The following is a 24,510-nucleotide window of genomic DNA, read 5'->3' as shown; positions in this document are numbered from 1 at the left end:
AAAGCAGCCCCATGCAAGGGGCTTGTCCCAGTTCATCCCAGTGTCTCCTCTGCTGTTGGTCCAACCTTGAGTGAGTGCAGGATGGGGGGGGGCTCTGTTGTACCCAGTAGAGAGTGGAGATCTGTGAGTATTGGGAGGGTGTAGGGAGCACAACAGGAGCCCTCACAGCCTCAGGCACAGCTCCCTGAGTAGTCGCAGAGATGCCCCCCAGCCCTGCTCTTGGCTAGCTGCCAAGGCTGTTCCTACCCCTCACAGTTCTATGTGGCAGTGGATGTCCATGGGCAGGGTGAACCTGTAACAGCTGTACTTTCAGCACGTGGTAACCCTGCTTGGCCCCAGCCTGACTGCCTCTGGCTCCTGGCCTTAGGACTAAGCCTCACTTTGGGCTGTGCTTCCATGCTAAGAGGTCTTTGGTCTCTGTCTCATATTAGACAGGGAGCTCTAATCCCAGGCAAAGCCAGCACTTGCCTTGTACAGGGAAAGGGGCTGCTCCAACACCACCCAATGAACTTGCTGTTGGATAGCAACAGCATTGCTACTTCTCACCTTCCACTAGCATCTCTGGAATGTGTTTCAGCTCAAACACAAACAGAGACAGGCCAGGGCCAGCAGCCACCACTGGTGTCCTAAGACCGGAGAAAAGACACCCCATCTTAGAGTTGACAGTGAGGGAAGGAGCTGGTTGCCCCAGCACCTCAGAGTCAGTCCAAGCCCTCATGGGGTTAGCTCTGCCCAGTGAGCCCTGTGCTTGAGGCAAGAGGCTCAATTCCAAACTCTACCTGTCTCCATTATTTAGCAAATACTAATTCATCTCTCCCTCTCCAAACCCCACCAAGGGCCCCTCTTCAGCAGGAATTAATACACCCATGGCAAACAATACAGAAACTTTCTTTTTTTGTTATTAATGCAGAATGTTATGCTGGTCCTATGGCTGCAGAGGTCAGTCCCATGTATCAGCTTGGCTGGACTGCCAGTCATCTTCCAACAGAGACACAGAAAACCAGTCAAACAGCCTGATTTTTTGTTTTTAATCTTGAAGGAGAAAATTTACCTCAAAACCTGCCGGAGGGATTTGGAGTACATGGTCCAAAGGTTTCACGCTCATAGGCCTGAAAATTCCTCTGGTTTCTCATGCCTTCTTTAAAAAACAAAAATCGGGGACAAAACTATAAAAAAGCAAATGGGGACTGAGCCTGCCCTCGCTTAAAAAAAAGGGGAATCATTTACATGCACATTTTAAAAACACACGGTCTGAGTGACAGGGACAAGGCAGCTGGGCCTATGAGGAAACTGCTGCACAGTCCCTGATTCCACTCCAAAAATATGGTGAAAGAAGGATGAGCACAGCCATGCATATGCCTGTGCACATTCACCCTTCACGCCTTGCAGTGTTTCCTTACACATCAAGGACAGAGAAATTTTCTTCCTCCTGGGGTTTGCGGATCCAGCTGCCATAGCCCAGCTCCTCCAGTGAGCTGAAGAAGCACTGCTTGGCTGCCTGGTATGCTGTGGCTGCCTCCTTGGCATCTGAGTACACAGAGAAGCTCAGCAAGTCTTTGCAGTTGCTCTTTGCACATAGCTGCCGGAACAGGATGAACATTTTCCTCTTGGACACACGAGACACCTCTAGCTTCAGACTGAGAAGGAAGACAATGGCAGCAGTGAGGGACGGGACACTGAGAAGAGCCAAGAGAAGCAGAGGACTCAGGTAAAATCTCATGATGGAGGAACTCTGGGCTTGGCAGGGCTCTGTGTAGGGTCCAGGCTGGGGAACATTTTGTTTTCCTTCAGGAGTGCTTGTTTATGTCTACTTGAAATTCCTCTGTCCAACCCTCCCCATGTGCAGGATGCTGTAAGAGTGCAGAGTATACTCTCCACCTCAGAACTGTCCCCTTCCCCCAGACAGTTTTAGGAAAAAGCAGTGTCAGGAAAGGCTCTTCTTACCCATCTACTTTCCCTTTGGTGCCATCCAAGACTTCAACTTCGCTTTCATCAGCAAGACACCAATTCACCGATGACTCCTTCGTCTTGCCTGTCTGCCTTGCAGAGTCATACACGCTGACTCGCCCAACCTGCACAAGAGGGTTCCTTAACCTGGTCCTGCTCCCTCTCATCCCTCACAGTTTTAGATCATCCCAAACTTTCCAGAGCCACAAGGATAAGGTTCTTACTGAGTTGAAAGCTAGAGAGGCAACTTTAGTGTCCTTTTTTTTTCCAAACTTAAGACACAGCCAGTAACCCCTGAACTGTGGGGTGACACAAAGAGGGCAAGTTCTTGGACTTGTCCTGTGTAGGGCCAGGAGTTAGACCTGATGAGACATTGTGGGTCCCTTCCAACACAGAATATCCTTTGATTGTATGATTCTGTGTTTCTGGTTACTAATTCTTGCCCCTGGTTGGAGGGCTGCTGTACAATGACCCTCCCTGCAGACACCCCCAATTTCACAGGCAAAGGAATGGGGGACAGAAAGATTAAGAGGTGCTACAGCTGCAGTACCTCAGGATGGTTAATGTGATACGGAGCCTGCAGCTTTCCCTTCAGTGTGTTCCCATCCCTCTCCATGCGGCAGCAGATGGCACGGGTCAAGTGACCCTGACTGTATAAGTAACCTGTGGAGACAGAGGTAAAGGTGTTAGGAAACATGATAGCACAGGTGATGGTCTGGTCAAACCCCAAGAACTGTGGCACTGCTCATAGGCTCCCAAAAGCCCACAGCATGTGGATGAGCATAGCTACATGTATCTTGGGTGTATAAGACAATGGTCTACAGACTGCAGCATTTCTCACTGAAAACATAACCATGCAGTTTTTGTCTCACTCTCCTAGATCACATGTGCCTCCTAAAAATCTAGAACTTTGGAGACACACCAACTCTACCCTCAGCCTAAAATCCATAGACGGCCTTTGCATTTTCAAACAGCTCTGCCAAGAAAGACATTTCAGTCTTTTACTCCTACACCCTTGTGGTGTTTTTTTTAACACTAGCTTCACAAACAAACTTTGCCATCACACTGAGGAGTGAGATGAGTTATCACTGCAGCCTAGTTTTACCCCAAAAGGACAGAGGGTTTCGCACCGAGTGTAACAGACTGGAGATAAACTGGCTCTAGGAAGTGTGAGAGCAATGCCCCTTGCAAGCCAAGTATATTCCAGCGTAAGATTTTGTCACTGCAGGACATGGTTCGTAACCGTTCCCCATGCTGGATCCCGTCCCATGTGGGCACAATGTCACTTGATTCCACAGGAATGGTACCTTCTCCTGCACAAGAGAAGAAGAAAGCTTTTCTATATAGTGTCAGATATTCAATAAATCAAAACCATTAACAATTAACATAAAACAATTAATCAAAAACATAATCAACTGCACAAGAAACTTCTGGATACCCAGAGTGAACTCAGGAATCCAAACTTCACTGACACCTGGTTCAGGGAACAATCTGGCATTCAGTATTGGGTACTGATGAGCAATTTTCAACATGTTCGAAGCAGAATAGAACTTCGCTTAAAAGGGAGGACACAGACCTAGATTTGAGCTTTGCATCAAACTTCAGCTGCACACTTCACAAGTGTGGCAGTGGAACTGGCAGAGGTGGGAAGGGGAAGGGATTGTCTTTAAAACTTTCCATCTACCTCTTTTGGTTCCTGGATGCTCCAAATCCCACAACAGCACACAGAGAGGGTAAGGAAGCTCTGGAGCACCAGAAAGACTCAGAGGAGAGGACTGAAGCCACCCCATTGTGCAGGGAGTGAGTGCACTCACCATTCTCCACCTTGGTCCGCAGCTTGCCTTGCTTGGGGTTCTCAAAGAGAGGCTGGTGTTGGGCTTGTCCCATCTCGTTTGCCTGATCACTGCAGGATTTATCAAAGAGTGCTCCATCTCCACATGGTGCTGTGCTAGAAAACAAACCTCCCTGGTTAGCATTGACCATAAAGGAAACAGCCAGGGCCAGGGGTGTGACAGTGCTGCTGACACCAGTCATTCAAACAATTCAAACACCACCCCCCACAAACCTGACGTAGAGGTGAAAGGTAACGCTGCTCTTTATTTTGAGTTTCTTTCCTTCTGCTTGCTCAAAAATGCTCTCTTCTGCAGAGGAAGGATTAGACGGGTCATACTTCATCAGCTCACTGTAAAGAAACCTGAAAATAACACCATCCTGTCAAAAGGCTTCTCTGCTTCTCAGACAAGGAGTGCTTCAATTGACAGGCAGGGTCCCACATCACCCACCACCCAGCAGATTTTCTGCCACGCAGAGGACAAGCAGTAGAAAAGCAGTATCCTGTACAGGAAGCAAGAGCAAAGCACTGGCAGGAGAAAAGAAGGAGCCTGGCTGTGTGCTGTTCACATACATCTGATCCCAGCATGAAGAAGACTTCAAGGTTGTTAACCAGCACCTTTAGTCAGCAGCAAGTTTGCATTAAAAGTAAACAACCTTGCAGGCAGCTGAATTCAAGTCATATTAGAATGAGCCTATGATCAGCTTACACTGATGGGGTCTTTTATGGCTGCTCCTGGCCAGAGAAAACCCTGAGGTCTCCAAGATCATGCAAAGGACTAAAGAAAAACTGCAGCCTCCCAGACAGTCCTTGAGCAGAGCCTGTGCAGGGACTGATTTTGCAAAGAGAGGCAGAGTTCACTCTGCTGTGCCAGAGAAGCCACTGCTGTCAAGATTAACAGCTGAAACAGACAGTAAGCAAGATGCAATTCTGATTCATCCCTTCCCAGGGACCTGCCCTCAACACTTTCCCTTGCTGAGGAATGCAGAGCACAGTGGCAGCACGCAAAGGCTTGAAGGAAGCAGCTGATTTTTTTGTTCATAACTGAAGGACAGATGTTAATCAAGAAGTACAGCTTCATCTCAGAGTTTCAAAAACTAAAATGTGCCACAATGAATGTGAGGAGAGGAAGAGGTGAATTGTGCAGCTTAGTTGGGAAAACCCTTTCCAGCCTCTGAAAAAGGACTGCTGACCTATCAAAGCAAACATAGGCAGTATGTTTTCCTGATTCCTTCTACACTCACATCCAGAAAGGCCAGGAGACTAAGCATGCAGTGGCTTGGCATGGCTGGAGCTGTGCTCAGGCTGGAGCGCCCTGCACATCACACCAGTAGCTTCAGCAGGATGCTTAATATTAAGTACATCAGATGCAGCCCTTGGGCAAGTCTCCCACTCAATACTTATTTGGACATCATTCAGGCACGTTCCCTTATCAGAAATAACTTCCTTCTATTCAACAACACAAGTAAACAGTATCTGAGGATCAAAGCATCTCTCAGCACAGCAAAGAACTAGGGGTGTGTTTCAGCTACACCCCTCCAGAATGGGAGAGCAGCTTCTGGCAGGCCCCTCTCCTTTTCCTTTTGGGTTTCCCCTTTTCTCACCTCACAAAGCCTCTTCGAGAAATTATTTCTGCATGACAGTCATTTACTGTCTCCCCCTTCAAGCTTAGCTCTTCTCCTTTCACACAGCGATTACCTGAAATAAACAAATAAAGAATTAAATAATAGGGCAGGTATCAAAGTCAAGATGGCTTCAGAGACAGAGGGAGAAAGTCTTATTTCTTTGGGCTCTTGAGCAGCAGCACCAGCAGAAGCGCCCTGCCTATGAAATCACTATCACAAGCAGTTAAGAAAATAAAGGACACCACTTTAGAGACAGACAAACTGAAATTGCCATGAGTTTTGGGGGACTGTACCTTCCCGAGGGCTTTTCAGCCCATCAATCCTGGTAGCAGCCTGGCAGCAAAGTAGGGAGGGAGATAAGGTATGTGCAGCTGTGAGAAACTGGGGGACTGTGTGCCGTAGCACATAAGGAACCCGTGCTCTGATGCACAGAGTAGGACACAGCAACTCAGGCAAAGATTAAGAGCAAGATAGCTGCAGGCACGTTTGCTTTTTTCTCTCTCTCTCTAAACAGATCACTTGTGACACCATGTGAGCCCTGCGAACATTTTGTACGCTCTCTGAAGAAGCCTACAGCAAGAACCATTTCTGAGCCATGGCTGACAAGGAAATCTAGCATGGAAGGGAGAGTTCAGAGCGTGCTGGAAGAAGATGCTCAAACCTGTTCCGATGCTGACCACCACTCCCAAGCCCTTATTTCCTTTCCGCATGATGATGGCAGCCAGGATCTTGCGCCCGAGCAGGCTGTGCTGGATATGAGCAGTGAGGGTGTTGAAGCGCTGGTGGCTCAGCATGGCCATCTGATCGTGCAGGGTGCTGCCACTCACAGGGAGCTGGGATGGGGACACAACAGCACAGGTTGTGAGCAGGTCACATGACACAGCTCAAGAATGAGCTGACCTGAAGCACAGCTTTCCAAGCAGAAGGCAGAACACAGAAAACTCTGAGCTTTGGGCAGTGTTGTGTCAACGGGTGAATGAAGTTCTTTTAGATATTTCTGGGAAAACCTCTTCCAAGGCTTTGAGTTCTGCTTTAGCCACATCAGAGACAGCAGCAAGCTGTCTTCTTGGCAGCAAGTGACATGGTCTGAGGAATGGCCTCCTGAGAATGCCAGGGAAAACCCCAAGCAAGAAGGAACAAAACTGACCAGCCTATTTCCAGAGACTCAGCCAAGGAAATCTGTTCCTGGCTTTGGAGGAATTCCTCCTCTGCCTGCCTGCGAGGAGAGTGCAGTCATTCCCAGTGCAGACCAACTCACCTCCTCCAACACTGTTGATTGACAAATCCTCCCTGATGGCTTTGCTATTTAGAGCCTCAGCTACTGTGCCCAGTTGTGCTGCCTGGAATGAGGCTTTTCAGAGATCACAACACCCTAAGTGTGATTTAAATCAACCCAAGTTTGGGACAGCCAGGGCTTTGCATTGATCTGAGGCATGAATTTTTTGAGCTGACACACAATTTTTAATGCAGCACAAAGAAATTTGGAAGAAATAATTAAAAGAGCCACGTAATTAAAAATAAGCATGTTCCTACTCTACCGCAGGAACACATTTCAGTAGCTTGTGGAATAATCTGAGAATAATTTAGCCCTAAAGCAGAGGCCCATAGGACAGAAGGAAATACCTGTGCCCTGAGGAAACATCTAACTCACTTCAGGAAAACCGTATCAGGTTATCAATAGCTGCAGACAACAGAGAGATCACCGCTGATTTTGAAAGCATTTTCTGCTGGACTGAAAGGAGGTGGATAGACAGGACTACAAACATAACCCCAGCTCTGACAGAAGTTTTACCTCAGTGATGCTCATCCCTTCCATGCGCTCAGTCTTCTCTGATTCCCCAATCAGGACTCGGAGTGCTGCATCGGCTGCCTCCTGCTTGGCCAGCTTTTTGTTGTGTGCAGTTACAGCTGGGAACCAGCGGCCTCCAACCTTCGCCTGATAGACAAACCTACAAAGAAACCAAGAAACCTGTGGATTTCAGTTTGGTTTTTACATTCTCCAAGTGGAGAGAGGAGCGAATCAGAGCGACAAGATTTGGCAGAGGCAGCAACTAGCCCTGTTGCCGTCTCAAAAGGCATCAGCAGTTTTGAGCTTTCTGCCATTTTCCTAGGAAAACAGCAGAAGTGCAAAATTTCCTTCTGCCAGACGTCACTACTTACTTGGGGTCATGGGGAGGTCCTGACTGGTCTATGAGTTTGAACTCTGCAGCAAACCCATTGGAACGGGCATATTCCAGCAGGCCACTGACAGCATTGACGTTAAGGTATTTGATGAGTTTCCCAACACCCTTTGTTTTCACCACCTTGGATTCATCTGGAGTGGCAATACTGAGCATGGACTGCGCGCTGTGGGGCTTCACAACAGGCTAGAGCAGAGTTAGATAGAAGAAGGCTGTTAAACACTGAGTGGCTGCATTTAGTGCAGGCCAAGAACAGCAGCAAACCTCTGCCCCCCATGAACCTGTGACGTGAAATCCAGCAGAACAGGAAATAAAAGGGGGGGGGAGAAACACCCAATTCAAAACACTTATAAGGTCTTATAAAGAAGCTGTTTATACCTGTTCGGGCAAGACATCAGGTACAGACTCTCCAGAAAGAATCTTCACAGCAACTTCTGCTGCCATTTGCTTTGCTCCCTTCTTGCTGTTTCCTACCACAGCAGGGAAAATTTGGTCACCCATTTTCACACAGTAGCTGAACCTGACAGGATATTATAGTACATGAAAAGTGTTAACCATAGGTGTCTCGATCTGGTTATTATCCCTGTCTCCCACTTCCAGGTAAATTCTTCTGGGTTATCTCCAATTTATTGGCAATTGAAATCTACTGTGATGGCCCTAAATACTTGCAGTAGAACACCTCCAAGTAGAGTACAGGACTGGAACCCACTCCTGCTCTGGTAGAAGAAACAGCATCCTTTCTCTGAGAAAGGGCATCACTTTGGGTCTCTTTCTGGAACTAGATGTCTTGGACGAGCCATGCCCAGAATCCTTGGCTAAGGGGAACACTCAGCTAGGTCAGTGACAAGTCCAGGAATGTGGGCAGCATGCTGAAGGGGAAGGACAGTGAAGAAAGAGTTTCCACCGTCCCTCAAAGCTGACAGGAATATACCATACCTAGGATCATGAGGTGGGCCTTCCTGAGAGAGCAGCTGGAATTCAATTATGTTCCCTGATTTTTGACCATACTCCATTAATATGCTGATAGGGTGCTTCCCAGGAAGCAGGCTGAGGTGAGTTGCTGCAGATGACGGCTCTGGCTCCAGCTGCAAAGGCTCCAGCAAGAAGATGGAGGAAATCAGTGTCAGACTCAACACTGTTTGAGCAGCCTCACAAAGTAAAGAAAACATGACTCACCAGTTCCGGTTCCGAGCTGTTGGAGGGAACCGGCTCTTCACATTTAATTCCACTGTGCCTTCTGTTCTCCAATTCAGACATCAGGACCTTCATAGCATTAGCTGCTGCCTCTTGCTTAGCCAATTTTTTGCTCCCTGCTTCTGCTGGTGGGAATTGGCGCCCATTAATCACTGCCTGGAATTTAAACCTTTGAAAGAAAAAAACAAAGGGGCATATTAAGAAGCAGAAGTGTGGTCTTCTCAGAGCAAGCAAGGCTGCTCCTGGAATTTAAAGAAGAAACAGCCAGCTCCCAGCTGGGAGAGTAAATCCAGGCTGCCACATGCAGAAGACAAAAATGCCAAGGGTACCCGAGAAGCACTGCATCTGGGCTTTGTTTCATTGCATTTCCAGAGCTGCTCAAAACAGAGGAGCAGCTTCACATTTTGTTCTGAAGGAACAGGATGAATTGCCTTGTTCCACCACAGGTGCCAGAAACAGGTAATGGCTGTATGCAGGCAGCAGCTCTGCTGTGGCTCCTGCCCAGGAACAAGAAAGCTCAAAAGCAGCCTATTTGCACCTAGTCATTTGGGGGGTAAATCCTCCCTCTGGCATCCTCCATGGCTATCCAGGGCATCCATCTTAGAAAGGCACGGCCTCACATAAACCTCTTGCCTTTGACATTTCTGCCTCCTCTGTTCCTGTGAACTCTAACAAACAAGTTGATCTTCCATCCTCCAGCCCTTTCATCCTCCAGGAGAGAGGATCAAACCAGATCTGGAGACAGATTATGGTGCTGAATCCATTCATACTCCTTCTTAAAAAAAAACAAAATAACAAGACTGTGGGATTCCATCTTTAGAAATTAGGCCAATTTTCCTGTCTAGTGGATCTTTTGACATATTCCAGTGTGGCACATATGGAGATTTTCACAGTCTCACTGGTGCTCAGTAACAGCCATGATTCTGCATGGGGAAGCAAGACTCCAGACACTGACTTGGCCAACTGCAGTGTCATGCCACATGTTCAGCTCAGAGAATCTCCTCTGACCTGCTACAACACAGAAATGTCCCAAGTGGAGCCACCTTGTTTAACTTCAGACACCTGCACCCAAACACTTTGTTCTGGACTCCCTTTACACCATTTCCAGGGTGAGAGCGTCTTGACAGGCAGCTTAGAAATACCAGTTTCCCCCTATATGATTGAGCTGAAGGCAAGTAATTGAGATGAGATCTAGTAAAGAAATTAATCCCATCTTTGCTGCCCAGAATGAGGAATGCCAAAACTGGGCTAGGACTTCACCTAGGATTAAATTTTAACCCTGCTTTATTTTTTAAGATGATGCAAGGAACTAGGCTAATGCTTATGAAATGAAAGAATGTGCTGGTTTTGCATTAATTGATATTTGGTGTAGAGAGAAGAAGCCACCCACAGAAATTATTTTTCTGAGAGAAGCTGCTAAGAGCTTCCTCTGTGCCTGGCAGAAACTAATAGCTGGCTAGCTCTGAGAACTGACAACCTATTAAACCATTTAGAAGCTAGGCCTGCCTCTGTGAGATTCACATTTTAAAGACAGGCAGGCCCGGGAAATCACTCTCTTGGCTTCTGGCTTTTAAACAGGTAACTGGCTGAGGTAGTCCCACGCAGGGTCCTACGCAGCCCAGCTGAGATTTTCTGCCCTCTGAGGAGCAGTGAGTGGGTTGCCGAGCCCCTCACCATGGAGTCCACTGGGCCCCATCCTGGTGGGTGGCTGAAACCCCTTCCCCAGCAGAGCCCACCGGTCCTTTTTTCCAGCGGCACTGCTGGGCCATGATGTCTAGAGGCTCTATTAGCACTGGGAGCAGCCGGGAGTGGCCGCCAGCCCGGTCTGGGAGTGGCCACATAGCCGGGACTGTGGGGCCGAAAAATCAGCACGACTGAGGCAACGGCACATGGCTGCCTCAGCATGGCTTGCGATGAACTTTAGTTTGTTTATTTAGCCGTTTGTAGCCAACGATGCTGTGGAGAGGACAAAAATGGCAGCAGTAGCTCTTGTTTTCAGCACTCCAGATGAAGAAAAGTGCTGAATGGAGCTGGCAGCCAGCACGGCTCGCATGGTGTCAGCGGAGACTACGTGAGCAGCAGCAAGACGTACAGTGAGCGATCTCCCCCATACACAGCCTAGATGAGATCAACTTTTCAGCACTGAAGTACGCTATAAAAACTTCAAGTTTCAATTGATAAAGCTTGTTAACAAATGAACCTATGAACACCAATTCTCTCCCAAATCAGGGAAAGGAAAGGCTGAAGACATGTAAGGAAAACAGTATGGGACACTGAGGTCAGTAATGAAGGAGTCAAATTCTAGTTAGGAGGGGATTAAGGAGATGCCTTGGTCTTGGGCTGAAATTCTCTTTATAAGGCTATGGTGAAGATATATTTTTGATATATTAGACTTTGTTTTTTCCCCTGTAATTCATGAAGTGCATACGGGGATGCAGCATTCACCCACAGCCCATGAGAAAAGGGTACTCGTGCTGGAGCGTGTGGATGCTGAAAAGCTGTAATCCAGTGAGAAGGTTGAACAGAGAGAGATGAGAAACTTTGCCCCAGGGATAGAAGAAGAAAAGCCTCTGTCCCCAGAGATAAGAGAACTTTTAGTTTTTTATGCTAGAACAGTTCATTCTTAAAATAGTACCCCATAAGTTGACACAACCCAGGAAAGCAGCTTTGGGAAAGCTGCAAGGCATGGGAGGGACTTTCACACTGTGAATAAATTTTTCATTTCTCGGGCAGCTGATTCACTGTGACACTGAAGCCACAAGAGAACTGTTTCTTATGAAGAAGTTGCCATGGCATGATGAGAGAAACTCCTCTCTTTACAAGAACTAATGAAAGACTATTATAACTGATTAAAAAATCCCAGGTTTTGTCTCTGTTGTCAGAGGGAAAGAAAAGAAGTTGTGGGGAGGGGAGGAAAAGTGTTCTGAAGGTTTTATTCTGATTTTTATTATTCTTTTAGTTCTGTTAATAAAGTTTTCTTTATGCCTTTTAAGTTTTGAGCCTGCTCCTAATTCATATCTCACAGCAGGAAATGAATAGATACTTCCAGTAGGTGCACTAATGATTTTAGCCAGCACTAAACCCACTACAAAGAAACATTAATAGCAAGCCCCTTCAGGACAGTTGAGTGGGTGAACTTAGTTAAAGTCAAATCATTTTATGGAAAAAGAGCTCAGAAAAGGTAGGACATTTTCTTACCGTGGCTCATGAGAGGGTCCATTCTGCTCCAGCATGATGAAATCACAGTGTTGGTATGTATACTGGGAATATTCAGTAAGGCCACTTACTGGGTTCTTCTCCTGACAAGCTATCAGTTTCTCTACACATGGGAAAGCAGTTTTGAACGGGGCAGCATAACTCGGGGAAGACTGAGAATTCATTATGTGTTCTGACTTATCAGGCTGCTTGCTGATAGCATTCAGATTATCTGGGATATCATCTGTGGTCCACTTGCTGTTTTCTGAGTTATCATAATTACTCAAACTGGAGAATTCAGGCTTAGTGTCCTCCGATGCATCTGCTTCTGTGCCACCAACGTTGCCCCGACCAGCATGCCCCAAAGGCTGCTGCCCATTTTCGACACTTTCTTCTTCTGATGCCATAACTGCTGGTGAAGCTGAAGTCATCTCCGGGGGACATGAAGGGACAAAGGAAGACGGAAGACCTGACTCAGGAGATGTGGGATCTGCCATCTGCATTACTGTGCTGGCCTTCAGCCTCATCTGCATCCTCTCGCGTTTCCTATTTGTCAGGGACCATCGTGGTGGAGTTGCATTCTGCTTGTGGACATCTCCCAGCTTTTCCAGAGCGGTAAGAAACGCATTAACATCCTTGGCTCTTGAAAACCCAATGTTTTTGGCAAGATTGAGTGCTGTTGTTTCCACCACACTGAATAAGTAGTTGCAGATTTTCTCCTTTGTCTCAGCCATCTCTGTGTCTCCTGAGCTAAGTGTGTTCCACTCTCCTCCTCTGCTCTCACAAGCTGGATCTGTGCAACTAGCACGGTGGTCAGTAGGGCTTCTTTCTCTCCCTGAGCTACAGCTGGCAATTCTCCACAGTGGTGGTGTCTCTCCCTCTTTGCGCAACTTGCCTTCTCTGAGGAGTTTATACAAAACACGGTTGACCTCTTTCTTTGGAGTTTTAAGTTTACGTGCCAGATCATTAGCCGTGCAAGTCCTCCCCTCCCCAAGCTGCCTGAAAACACTTAGAATTTCTTGTCCATAGTCTTGCCCAGCAAGAGACAGTCTTTGGAAATTCAGTCTCACAGTGTCAGAATCTCTCCTTGAGTTCTGATGATGGTACTGTGGAGGGCAATACCGAGACAAAGTCTCACCACGCGGATGCTGGCTGGAGAACCTATGCCCTCCAGTCCTGCCAGAACTGGGCTGACATCTGTCTGCAGGAGCCGGTGCCACAGCTCGCCTGCCTCTGGTGCGCGACTCCTTGTGTGATCCCTGTTCCTGCAACACAGAGACTTCAGTGTCCTGCTCTGTTAGGAACTGCTGGCATAAAAAGGTTTCCTGATTAGTTTCTTGTGGGGTACAAGGGTGGTTCAAAAGACCTCGGTTAGTGCTTGGGCAGTTACGTCTTGACTGGGTAAGATATGAGCCTCTGCCTCGCCCAGTGCCTCTGATCATAGCGCAGTCCTGGGACACACGTGGGAACCAGGCTGCTGATGAGCCAGGAGAGGAGCTGTGACTCACTCCACACTCTCCTGCCCTGAAGAGAAAAAACACAGAACTCAGAATGTCTTTACCCAACTACAAGATTCCAGAAATGCAGTTTAAACAGCTTCCCAGCTACTGAGGCATTCCAAACATCTTCTCCCTTGTGATTTTTTTTTCAACTTTCCTAGGAGTCTAAATTAGCCCTGTAAATACAAACAGCAAACTCTGGCTGCCCAGCACAGAACCAGCACCCCCAAATTGCAGGTGAAGTCAAACACAAGAAGCAGCTTTGACACAAACAGCCCTCTGCTCCTCTTAGGCTTGATTCCAGCACAGGGCTGGGTGGCTTATTCAGGATGCACTCCTCAAACACAGCAACTCCACTCCCCTGCCCTGAGGGAGAGAATCTCAGACCTACTTTGCAACCTGAGAAATGGGGGCATGAGGAGGTAAAGGAGCGCAAGAAAGTGACCTGGAGCAGCACAAGGAGCTGGAGCAGCTTGCATGGTCACACAGAACAGGGCTGCAACAGGCTTGCAATTATTTTCACATTCATGGCCAAAACAGTCTGAAAAGCCAGGTGTCTTTTCCTCCCTGGTCACTATGTGATCTGTAGAGGTAAAACATCACACGACAGGGGAATGAAAGCTATAACATGCAGAGAAATTGGATAGGTGTGCAGCTGGCAATAATATAACAAGGTTTTTTTCAATTATAGCCCAAATTTTAATTTATCACCCAAAGTCGTGCTGCCCCCCCCGGGCAGCATATTATATGCTTTTTAAAAGTCCAGTCCAGCCCAGTACATTCCAATTTTTTGATAACACTTGCTGCGAAACTGAGAGGATAGACAGGGAACATGATACACACTGCCGGGTCCCCATTCTGTCTGCTCCTCTGTGACCTCCTTAAGGCACCTATCGTCACAAAGGTAGTTTTTCCGATCCAAGTCTGATCTTTATAAACTTCCCCATCTTCACCAAATACCTTAAGAGCAACTTAAATTTCACTTTCATTAAACAACCGCACTCGGCTGCCATCACCGGGACTTATTTTTACAATAAACATGGGGAGGCTGAGTGCGGCGCGACAGGTTCCCACTTTTCCCCAGCTACGAGGGAGTCCCATTGCTGCCCCCTGCTCAGTGACCCCGTTTTACAAGGGCTCCCTTGAGCCAAGGGCAGGGCAGAAACAGGAAGAGGGGTTTGAAGAAAACCGCTTACCTCAGTCTCATCCGCACGCCAAATTATTTTATGAGAAAATAACAGGGAAAAAAGAAAAGCGGACCCGCAGAATGAGTCCCGGCGGAGCGGTATCGAGCAGCTGCCAAAGATGGCTGCGAGCACCGTTTCAGTTTCGTTTCCCGCAGCAGCCGCTCCGCCACGCCCAAGGAGCTCGCAGCGGGGCTGTCGGATTTCGGGCTTTCCCAGACAGGCTCTCGGCTTTGGGAGCAATAATTAGGCTCCTTACCAGCGGCGGAACCTGGGGAGGGAAAGCGAACCCAGTAGGGTAGCTCCTTCCCCCGGTTGTGGTGATGCTCACGAGTTGCCGCCGGGACGGGGTCCTGGTCCGCACGAGAAGAGTGGCTGCTCTCCCGGCTTAGGGAGCGGCTGCGGGAACACCTGTCACCTTCAGCTACACCCCCAAAGGAGACCTAGGGACCACGGCAGGAGTGACGGGGCACCGCGAGCACGAGGGGCTCGGCCGGACTAGGCCCCGAACCCGGAGGGCACTGTACGGGAGGACGGGCTGGGATACAGTGCGGCAAGCACCGAAAGCCAGGAGTCGAGGCTTTTATTCTACGCGTTCCGCCCTATGGAACCCAGCCCCGACAGGGACCTTGGGGAACCAGGACGCGGCCACGCCGCATTCCGTAGGCCCACGGGGTTGCCCGTGCTGGGGGCCGCACCACGACCTATGCGGCCTGGGCCCGCCGTGTCACCAGGTCCGGCGGCCGCTGCAGCAGACGCGGGCCTGGAGGGACCCACGAAGAGCCGTGGAAGCGCGAACCCAGGCCGCCCCCTCCTTGCGCCCCTTTACCTTGCCGCTGCCGGCGCAGGCTGATGACGCATACGAACCCTCATGCGCATGCGCAGCGAGCTGTGCGGCAGCCATCTTTCCTCAGGGCAAAGCGCGGCGGCCATGTTTGGTACGGGCAGTGAATGGCCCCGCGGACCCGGCGGGGTTCGGCTCCCCCTCTGCGCTGTGGGAGAGGCGACATAACCGCCCAATCACCTGGCTGAAAGGTAGCGCCACTTCATTGTGTCCCGGGGCATCACCCGACTCACCGGGAGAGGTCGCCTGAGGCGGCGGCGCGCATAGGCGCTACTGCCCATGCGTCTCAGAGAGCGTTTCCCCCAGCCTCCTGGGGCCGCTCGTGCGCCCTTGCTCGTCGCCTCATGTCCCCCCCCAGGGCCCCGCCGTGCCACGGTGTCCTCAGGACTAGGGAGCTTCTCCCCTACTCCTTGGGCCCCCCATGACCCGTGGGACACCCATTTCCTATGGGCTGTGTATATATGGTGGGGCTCAGCTGTGTCCTCTGGAGCCCCCCTTCTCCCCTGGAGGGCCCCCTAATGCCCCTCACCATTGTCTCCCCCAGCGGGGCTCCTCTTTTTCCAAAGGCTTCCCACTTCCTTTGTGACTCCCCTCACCCCCGTTTTAATACATTATTTCAGTGCCAGAGGTGCAGCAAGTCACATCCTACCCTGTCAGAGATTCTTCCCAGGCAAATGGAGATGTTCTTTCCCGAATCCCAGACCAGCCACAGCCCCTGCTGCCGGTGGATCCCCCCTTTCCCGGGCAAACACCATCCAGATTGTGTGAGTTATAAAACTACTGTCAGAGAACAGATTGTTCATGACTGCCGCTCCACTGAGCACGTCAGTAGCCGTATGTCATTTACCGTCTGGCACAGGGATCTGAGCAGGTGCCGGGTTCGTACGGCTCGGAGGCTGCCAGCGGCTTGGAACACCTGTTGGGCAGTGGGCACTGTGGTATTTATACTTGTGGGTATGGATCATAACCAAAAGACTTGGGAGCCGAGCTATTAGATGCCTGTATGGACCAGCCATGGGGGTCGGGTTCTTGCTCCAGGCATCAAATGAGGAAGTGGCCTCAGGTTGCACAAGGGCAGGTTTAGATTGGATGTTAGGGGACTTTTCTTCATGGAAGGGGTGATCAGGCACTGGAAGAGGCTGCCCATGGCATTGGTGAAGTCATCATCCCTGGAAGTATCCAAAAATGGACTGGATGTGACACTTGAGGATATGCATTAACGGCCTTGGCAGTGATGCAGAATCAATAGCTGGAATCAGTGATTTTAGAGGACTTTTCCAATCTCAACAAATATGCAATTCTCTAATTCTGCTGCTCTGGTACAACCGGTGAGCAATTGCATGCAGGACCATCATCTGGGAGTTGCCCAGACCTCCTTCTGCCAGAGTGGTGGATGTGGACGGAGCCAGGAGGGACAGGCATGGGTTCTGGATGAAATTTTGGGGTCCATCTGCCTACATTCATCCATGAATGGGCAAAACATAAAACAACAAGCTCCTCAGAGCACCCTGTCACCAGCAGGTCTGTGTCTCCCAGTGGATTGGTAGCTGTAGGGATCATATTCCTTCTGTGGCTCTTCTTTCCAAAGGCATTTCAATGAACCTGGAGTACTGGCAGGGTGCAGAAATGGTCAGTCAGAACCCAGAATTGCCAGGCTCAACTGCTGCTCATGTTCAGTGAAGGTTGTGGATTCTTCAGGGTTTGGTTGTTTTTTTTCCCAAATGATTTCTGGATTTAGAGATTTTGGGGCTTGTGTGTCATAGTGTAATTTTGGTGTGGTTTTTTTTTCTGTAATGGAGAAACTCCTTGCCTAAAAAAGAACCCTGCACACTCACTGAAGTTCCATCTTTGCTCCTAGGAGGGTCTAGGAGCACAATGACTCCTGTCTGGGATGAGGCTCATAGCAGACCATCAAACATGAAGGTCATGTAAGCAGTGTCTCCCATCCACTTCACTGAACAACAAATGATTGCACAACACACAGAGTACACAACTCTTGACTCCTTGATCTGTTATTTTTCTCTTTTTTCTACTCTGTTTTAATTGCTGGTGATCACTACCAAACTTTTCTCCTGGCTCAGTGGATGTGATTCATCTTGGCTGCTGTCAAGATGGAATGGGAAGGTTCTGCACTACTGTCTGCCACCTTGATGTGACATGGGCTGCTCATGAAATCATGTGTTGCTGGCATTGTTGGGTCATGTATCCTTAAGAATTGCAACACTCTAAACCTGACAAACAGGCACTTCATCCATCCATACAAGCTCATTCTCCTTTCTCTTTCTTTATGGAAAATTGGCAGACTCCCAACCTGTTTCCATAGGAACGGGCTGGGAGACTGGGAAACCTCCAGCTGGTGAAGTCCCAGCATTAACACAGCCATGGCATCTGCTTGGCAATGAGAGAAGCTCCTGCAGCTTCTGGAGATTGAAGTCACGGGAAAACGAGTCAATTTTTGGTCAAGATAAGGAGCTGATAACCAGCTTACCTGAGGCTGCCTGGCTGATTATGGTGGAGGGTGGAGAAAGCTCCATTACTTGCTCTTGGATGCTGGGCCTCATCCTGCTCACCTGCTTCTTTGGGGGCTGCACCAAATCTCCCACTTTCCCCAGGCTGAGCAGAGGCTTCCCCACAGGATGGCAGCATTCACTAAACCTCCCGTGTCAGCTGGAGATGCCTCAGGTGTTTTGATTTGCTTCTTATGAAATGAAAAGAGAGGAGATAAATTGTGGCACAGCTCCCCCACCTGACTTTCTGCTTGGATGCCAGTTCTTAGCTCAGACTATTGTTCTGCAGAGTTTCATTTTAAACTCCTTTATTAGACACTCTAAAATATCACTTCTTGCTCTTGCAGACAGCCTGTTCCTACACGAGAGATTTGTACTTCTTAGTCAGCTGATGGTGGTTTCTAAGGGAAGACAGCCCTGGGGGTGGTGGTTTATCACCTGGTGTGCTGATGTTTGATCCCCTCTGCCTCAGGGCCAAGCTGTGCTCTCACTCTGCTGGTAAGAGGTGCAGTTAGGGTTTGGCCTCCTTGCAGAAGCACCCATCAAACACTCCAGGCTCATCATATGTGAAGTGAGGAACTGGGCTGAGCTGGTTCCCATGTCCTTCCAAGTGTTGCACTTTCTCCAGTCTGACTGCAGATGTACAGCTGGGAACTGACACAGAAAATCTTTCTAACTCCCGACCATCAGTTCCCCTAGAAGGGAAAAGATGCGTTATTTTCTGCCAATGGATTTTTATGGTAGCTATAAACATGGAGCAGGTAATGCATGGGGGATGCTGTCGCATTCTGAGCCTGCAGCCTTGGTATGGGCGCCAGAGCTGCTTCCCAGAAAGGGACTTCTCCTCCTGCTTTGCTCTCTATTGCTCCCAGCAGACAGGTTCCCAGCTGAGGAAGCAGCAGAGCTATCTAGGGAATTGCACAAACTTTTGCCTTGCTGCTCAGCGAAGGAGTGAACCTGAGCTTTGGTACAGCCCCAGCAGCTGCCATATCTGTGGTCTCAAGACATCAAGCAGGGATTACTCATCCTGAGAGCTCTCAGTGAGGATCAGAGGGGAAGGGAGACTCCTGACACCTCTGTCTATGTGATACTCATGCTCCTCAGGCATCAGTCTACTCCTGGAATGGACAGTATGGTGCCATGGCTCAAAGCTGCAGTGGAGCCCAGCAATGAAAGACACATCTGCAGCAGAAGGAGGCAGCACACTGACTCCCACGGCAGCTGCAGTGGTGGGAAGCAGCATGGTTTTATTCTGTCTGGTACAAAAAGTATCCTTGAAAAAAGGCAGAAGGCAGACTGTGGCTCAGCCACCTTATAGCTGAACATGCTATGTAAGCACGGCCTTCACTTTGAATTCTTGGATGCTCAGGGGTTCTTTTCATGTGGTTTTAGAGCCATCAGAGCATATGTGGCCAAATCTCCCCTGGAGTGGGCTCCTTGGGCTCCTCCCTCCCAGTGTCATGATGGCCAGGGGCTCCTTCAGCTTGGAAAGGAGCTGTGGGAAGACTGGCCGCTCAAATCATGCTTCAGATGTTGGTCTCTCTTTGGCATGGCTCCAGACTTGTCTCCCATACCAAGGTGTTGACTTAGGTGGTGGCCAAAGCATTGCTGCAGGAGGTCAGATAGGGACCCTACACAGACTGTGAGCCACTCAGCTTGTTCTTGGAGGGGGACTAGTGAGGTTCCTTTCCACTGCTCTTAGCACATCTAACTGGTTTCCAGAGAGTCAATCAGCTGAATTAATGAATCGTTCCTAAAGCCAGAATTCAAAGATCTTCCTGGTACACGTCAGTTGACATGGCATTAATACTCCCTTCTGTGACCTTTACATCACCATCCAGGCCCAGGCTCCCCTTTTTGCCCTTTCATATTTAATATTAAATCTGATTTATCTGTAAGAGGGCTTTATCATGTGCTCAGACAAATCAAAAGGATTTCACAATCCATCCCTGAGGCAGAGCCATGGGTGATAAAAGCATTGACCTGAGGATAAAATCATCACATGCACCCTGGACAGAGGTCTCCACCACTACTCCCTTGCCACTTATCACCACTCCAGTGCCTGATTTTTACCTGTGTTGCTTGAGGTACCTGCTGACCCCACCTTTTTCTTGAAGCTTAGTGCTCAACAAACTCCAGTGGCTGCCCAAGGCAGCAGCCACTGCTCTCTGCTCCTCTTGATTTATGTGCTATTGAGCACAGATAGATTCTAATGGGCCATCTCACAGGGAAAAGCCTGGCACAGCTGCATCTCTGAAGGACTTCCTTGCATGTAGGGCTCCTTTGTGCCTCCCATGAGATCCCATTACACTCTTTCACTGCTTTTTCTTTAATTGCTGCAGATCATTTTTTTTCATGCAGCACAAACTGACTGCTGACAGAGTCAGTGCCATGTGCTGATGGAGACACAGGAGGGTTGGCTGGAGGGAGTAATGGATGGCAGAGGAGATGCCGGTTGCAGATCACAGGGACATGTACAGCCCTGTAATTGGCTGGCTTGCACAGATTTCCTCCCAAACAGCATTTTTTAATCTAAAGGAAAGCAAGGAACTGGAACATGTCTTGCTTCATTCATGGCTTCCCTGGAAGCAGCAGCAGCATGTTAAGGAAAAAGAGAAGGAGGAGGAAAAAATAGTCAGAAGCACCAGGTGGCTGAATATCTTGCAGCCTAATTGATTCCTCTTTAATTAGAACAAAACCTGTTGCACTTAGCCAGCATTCAGTGCCAGTTTTAGAGAAAGCAGCATCTTCCCTGGCCCTGTACCAGCACAGCTTGGCATGGAGGGAGGAGAAGAACCTCAGGAAACCATGCAAAACTGACAGTGCCTCTACCACACCTGGGAATCGTGGCAAACTCCAGCTCCTACAACATTCTTCAAGGCAGCAAGAGCAAGATGAAGGAGAGCCAACCATGTCAGTGTCTGTTGCACACTAAGCTGCAGCAAGAGACTTGTCTGGTATTAACTGGGGTAACTGACACTTCACAGGGATTTCTGTGCTTGTGCCTGACCTCACTTGGGAGCTGCTCACTGCTTCTCTCACAAATCCCGTTATTTTTAAAATGAGAAAGAGCTCAGCTTCATTTTGCAGTGAAATGGCTTCTTGGCTTTTTGCCTCTTCAGTTTTGAATGGATGTCCTAAACCTTGAATGGGTTGGGGACCCCCCACCTGCAGGGCTGTGCCTAGCTCTGGGGCCCCAACATAAGGACATGGAGCTGCTGGAGAGATTCCAGAAGAAGCCAAAAAGATAATTCCATGGCTGAAGCACCTCTGCACTAGAGATGGGCTGCAAGTTCAGCCTGGAAAATAGAAGGTTCCAAGGAGACCTTAGAGTCCTCTCCAGTGCCTAAAGGAGCTCTAGGAGAGTTGGAAAGGGACTTCGGTCAAAGGTCTGGAGGTATAGGACAAGGGGGAATGGCTTCCCACTGCCAGAGGGCAGAGTTAGAGTGGATATTGGGAGGGAATTCTGCCCTGTGAGGGTGCAGAGGCCCTGGCACAGGGTGCCCAGAGAAGCTGTGGCTGCCCCTGGATCCCTGGAAGTGTTCAAGGCCAGATTAGACAGGGCTTGGAGCAACCTGGGATAATGGAAGGTGTCCCTACCATGGCAGGGGGTGGGACAAGATGAGTTTTAAGGTCCCTTCCAGCTCAAACCAGTCTGTGATTCCATGAAAACAGGCTCTGCACTGACTGATACAGGTTAGGTGGCAATGTCAAACCTCATCCCCTGCAGCATCTGGTCACATCTCAAGTGTTTTTTGACAATGCCACCTTATGGTTTTAATTTTTGGTCCTTGTGACATGTGCAAGGGCTTCCCCTGGTGCAGGGTGGCTGTGGGGGCTCTCCTGTCCCCTCACAGCTTCTCCCCAGCAGACTCAGGAGTTTGACCCCACTCCTGGCCCTGTGTTGTTTCTTCTGTTGAAATATCATAATGAATGAAGTGACAACTTGTCTGCAGGTTTTGTAGCAAAGTCCCCACCACCAACTGGCTTGTGATGGCTGCTGTTGTTCCAACACAGTGACTGCTCCCCAGAAGAAAACCCCAAAATAATCAGTTAAGTAGCAAAGTGTCATTTTCTAGCCCATCCCTGCTGAAAAACCTTTCTTATGGTGTGAGCACCAGGCCAGCAGTCTCTGGGAAACTGAGATAACTTCTTCCATCCATTTAACATGTAAAGGGACAGAAATGCTATTAACACTAGCCTGAGCTCTCATCAGGCAGCTCCATCCTTTGTGGGTGTCCCCAGGCATTACAGGGAGAGAAGAGGAAGCTGATATGCAAATGCTGTGGCTGAGCAGGAAGCTCAGGATGTAAAAAGCATCCTGCCAGGCCTTGCATGCAGCCCCAGCCCTGCTCTCTGGACCAGGCAGGGGACCTTGCAAAAGTGGCACTGTCACAGGCTCCAGTGGTTGACTAATCCCATTGGAATGGGCTGTAGCAAGAGATGGAGCATCCGTCTCTGGGCTTATGAGGGCTCAGGAGCTGTTTTCGTGGTGCCAAGCTGTTTGGCTGATATTACCTACACTGCTTGGAAGGTGTGATCTGGACTGCAGACCTCACACTATGTGCTGATAATTAACAGTAATGAATGAGCCCATTGGTGCCAGGAGTATCAGGGCTGGGTAGATGAATTAGTAGCTTCAATTTTACCTTGGAAAAGGAGCACATCCAAGATGGAAATAGCTACAGGACAGGTTCCCACCTCATTTTATCTCTGCAGGAAGTGCAGGAGATGGTTTCTTGGACATTTTTCTTACTGGGTTCAAGAGCTGCAGACCAGATCTGGGTTGCCCATCTGGAAGTCACCTCTCCTCACTCACACCCACCCCATCCCCTTTGGAAGCAAAAGCTTTTCTGCAGGGAGTGAGATTCCCAGCTCCTGACTGGGGAAATGCGAGCATTTAGAGGCTGTAGCTCAGTGCCAGAGCAGTTGCCTGCCTGCAAAGGCAAAGCCTGATCCAAAGCCCCTATTCCCTGCCTGCCCCTCTCTTGCCCCCAGGAGCTGCCTCCCACATCCTGCTCACTCCCAACAGGCAGATGCTTATTCAAACCTGTTCCCTGTGGAGCTGTTTGCTTGGGGTTTTCCTCTAATTTGTGGAAGGCCAGTAGCTCCCCACTGTTTATAAAAGTTCTATCTGTAAGGAACTGTTTAGCAAAACAATAGCTGCCTCCTTTCTTTCTTTCTTTCTTTCTTTCTTTCTTTCTTTCTTTCTTTCTTTCTTTCTTTCTTTCTTTCTTTCTTTCTTTCTTTCTTTCTTTCCCTCTTTCTTTCTTTCTTTCTCTCTTTCTCTCTTTCTCTCTCTTTCTCTCTTTCTCTCTTTCTCTCTTTCTCTCTTTCTCTCTTTCTCTCTTTCTCTCTTTCTCTCTTTCTCTCTTTCTCTCTTTCTCTCTTTCTCTCTTTCTCTCTTTCTCCTTCTCTCTCTTTCTCTCTCTTTCTCTCTTTCTCTCTCTCTTTCTCTCTCTCTTTCTCTCTCTCTCTCTTTCTCTCTTTCTCTCTTTCTCTCTTTCTCTCTTTCTCTCTTTCTCTCTTTCTTTTTTCCCCCCTTTTTTCCCCCCCTTTTTTTTTTCTTCCTCTTTTCTTCGGAAGTGCACTTTCCCTCCTGTCACTGCATATTCCAGTGCTGATGCAGGCACATTGCACTGGGCTGGTTAAAGATGCCCAGACCTTTGCACCAATGGCATCCTCCTCCTCCTCCCTCTCACTTCTGGGACTGGGAAAGCAAAGGGCAGACACGGGGAGATGGAGATCCATGCTGTGGTCATTATTACGTTTCTCTTTGGTGAAACTTTAATCCTGAGCATTAATAAAAACAGATTTCACATAAAGGTTAACACATTTTGCCTTGCCTTCATGGGCAGTATCAGAACTACAGCTGCCTTTGTACAGCAGGGTTCTGCTGCACTAAGCCATTAATCCTGAGGAAATGATGGAAATGAAGCTCCAAGGGTTTAATCACCTATCAGAGAGCCCCCTGGACTGCTGGAGGTATTTTTAGGATTTAGAGGTATTAGCTCAAAGCTGAAAAAGCCCAATCTATCAATTCATCACAATTCAACTACTGCACATAATTTTCTTCTTCCTCATTCTCTGCTGGCTCCACAACAACATGTTTAGCTAGGGGTGTTGGCATACTCCTAGCCCGCATATAAGGATGGAATTTGGGGTGACAGTCCCTCACGCTGCCATCTTCAGTGTGAGCTGAAGCCAGCAGTGCTCCATTGCCAGGCTTTGAGCAAGGCTCAGAGTGATGCTCATTGCGAAAGGATCCAGCTTCCTCTTATCTCAACCAATGCATTAACTTTGGGAAAGTTATTTGTGTGCCCTTTGCACCCCAGACAACTTTTATCCTGTTTTTTTAAGAGGTGAAGTATGAACTGGAGGGAGCGGCCCAGCTCTGATGTTTGGGCAGAGTTGGGTGAGCATGAACAGCCTCAGTGCAGAACCAGAGGAAAGAGCATCTGCCATGCCATCAACCTCCTACACTCCTTTCTTGAGCTACAGCCC

General features: G+C 48.8%; 1 protein-coding gene across 6 annotated transcripts; it reads right to left on the bottom strand.

Annotated features, from left to right (window-relative positions):
- Positions 1 to 1,004: 1,004 nt before the first annotated feature.
- Positions 1,005 to 15,581, bottom strand: ADAR (adenosine deaminase RNA specific). Of its 6 annotated transcripts, XM_014260926.2 has the most exons (16): positions 14,668 to 15,477; positions 13,917 to 14,054; positions 11,976 to 13,496; positions 8,760 to 8,946; positions 8,520 to 8,677; positions 7,962 to 8,103; positions 7,564 to 7,769; positions 7,196 to 7,352; positions 6,065 to 6,236; positions 5,383 to 5,476; positions 4,013 to 4,141; positions 3,762 to 3,895; positions 3,078 to 3,260; positions 2,498 to 2,610; positions 1,945 to 2,072; positions 1,005 to 1,637 (listed from the first exon to the last, which is right to left on the bottom strand). In XM_014260926.2, the coding sequence occupies exons 3-16, from the start codon at positions 13,412 to 13,414 to the stop codon at positions 1,397 to 1,399; spliced, it is 3,483 nt and encodes a 1,160-aa protein (XP_014116401.2). In that variant the 5' UTR covers positions 13,415 to 13,496; positions 13,917 to 14,054; positions 14,668 to 15,477; the 3' UTR covers positions 1,005 to 1,396. The 6 variants fall into 6 exon arrangements, with proteins under 6 accessions (XP_014116401.2, XP_087924609.1, XP_087924610.1 ...); XM_088068483.1 differs by lacking the exons at positions 13,917 to 14,054; positions 14,668 to 15,477 and adding an exon at positions 15,485 to 15,581; XM_088068484.1 differs by lacking the exons at positions 13,917 to 14,054; positions 14,668 to 15,477 and adding an exon at positions 15,485 to 15,581 and having other exon boundaries at positions 8,520 to 8,668.
- Positions 15,582 to 24,510: the final 8,929 nt, after the last annotated feature.

The sequence above is a fragment of the Pseudopodoces humilis genome, chromosome 31 (genome assembly GCF_049639895.1).
Source record: "Pseudopodoces humilis isolate 2021_Gansu_Grassland_sample_001 chromosome 31, ASM4963989v1, whole genome shotgun sequence".
NCBI lineage: Eukaryota > Metazoa > Chordata > Aves > Passeriformes > Paridae > Pseudopodoces > Pseudopodoces humilis.
The sequence above is the reverse complement of the archived record's forward strand: the minus strand, read 5'-3'. Positions and strand labels throughout refer to the sequence as shown.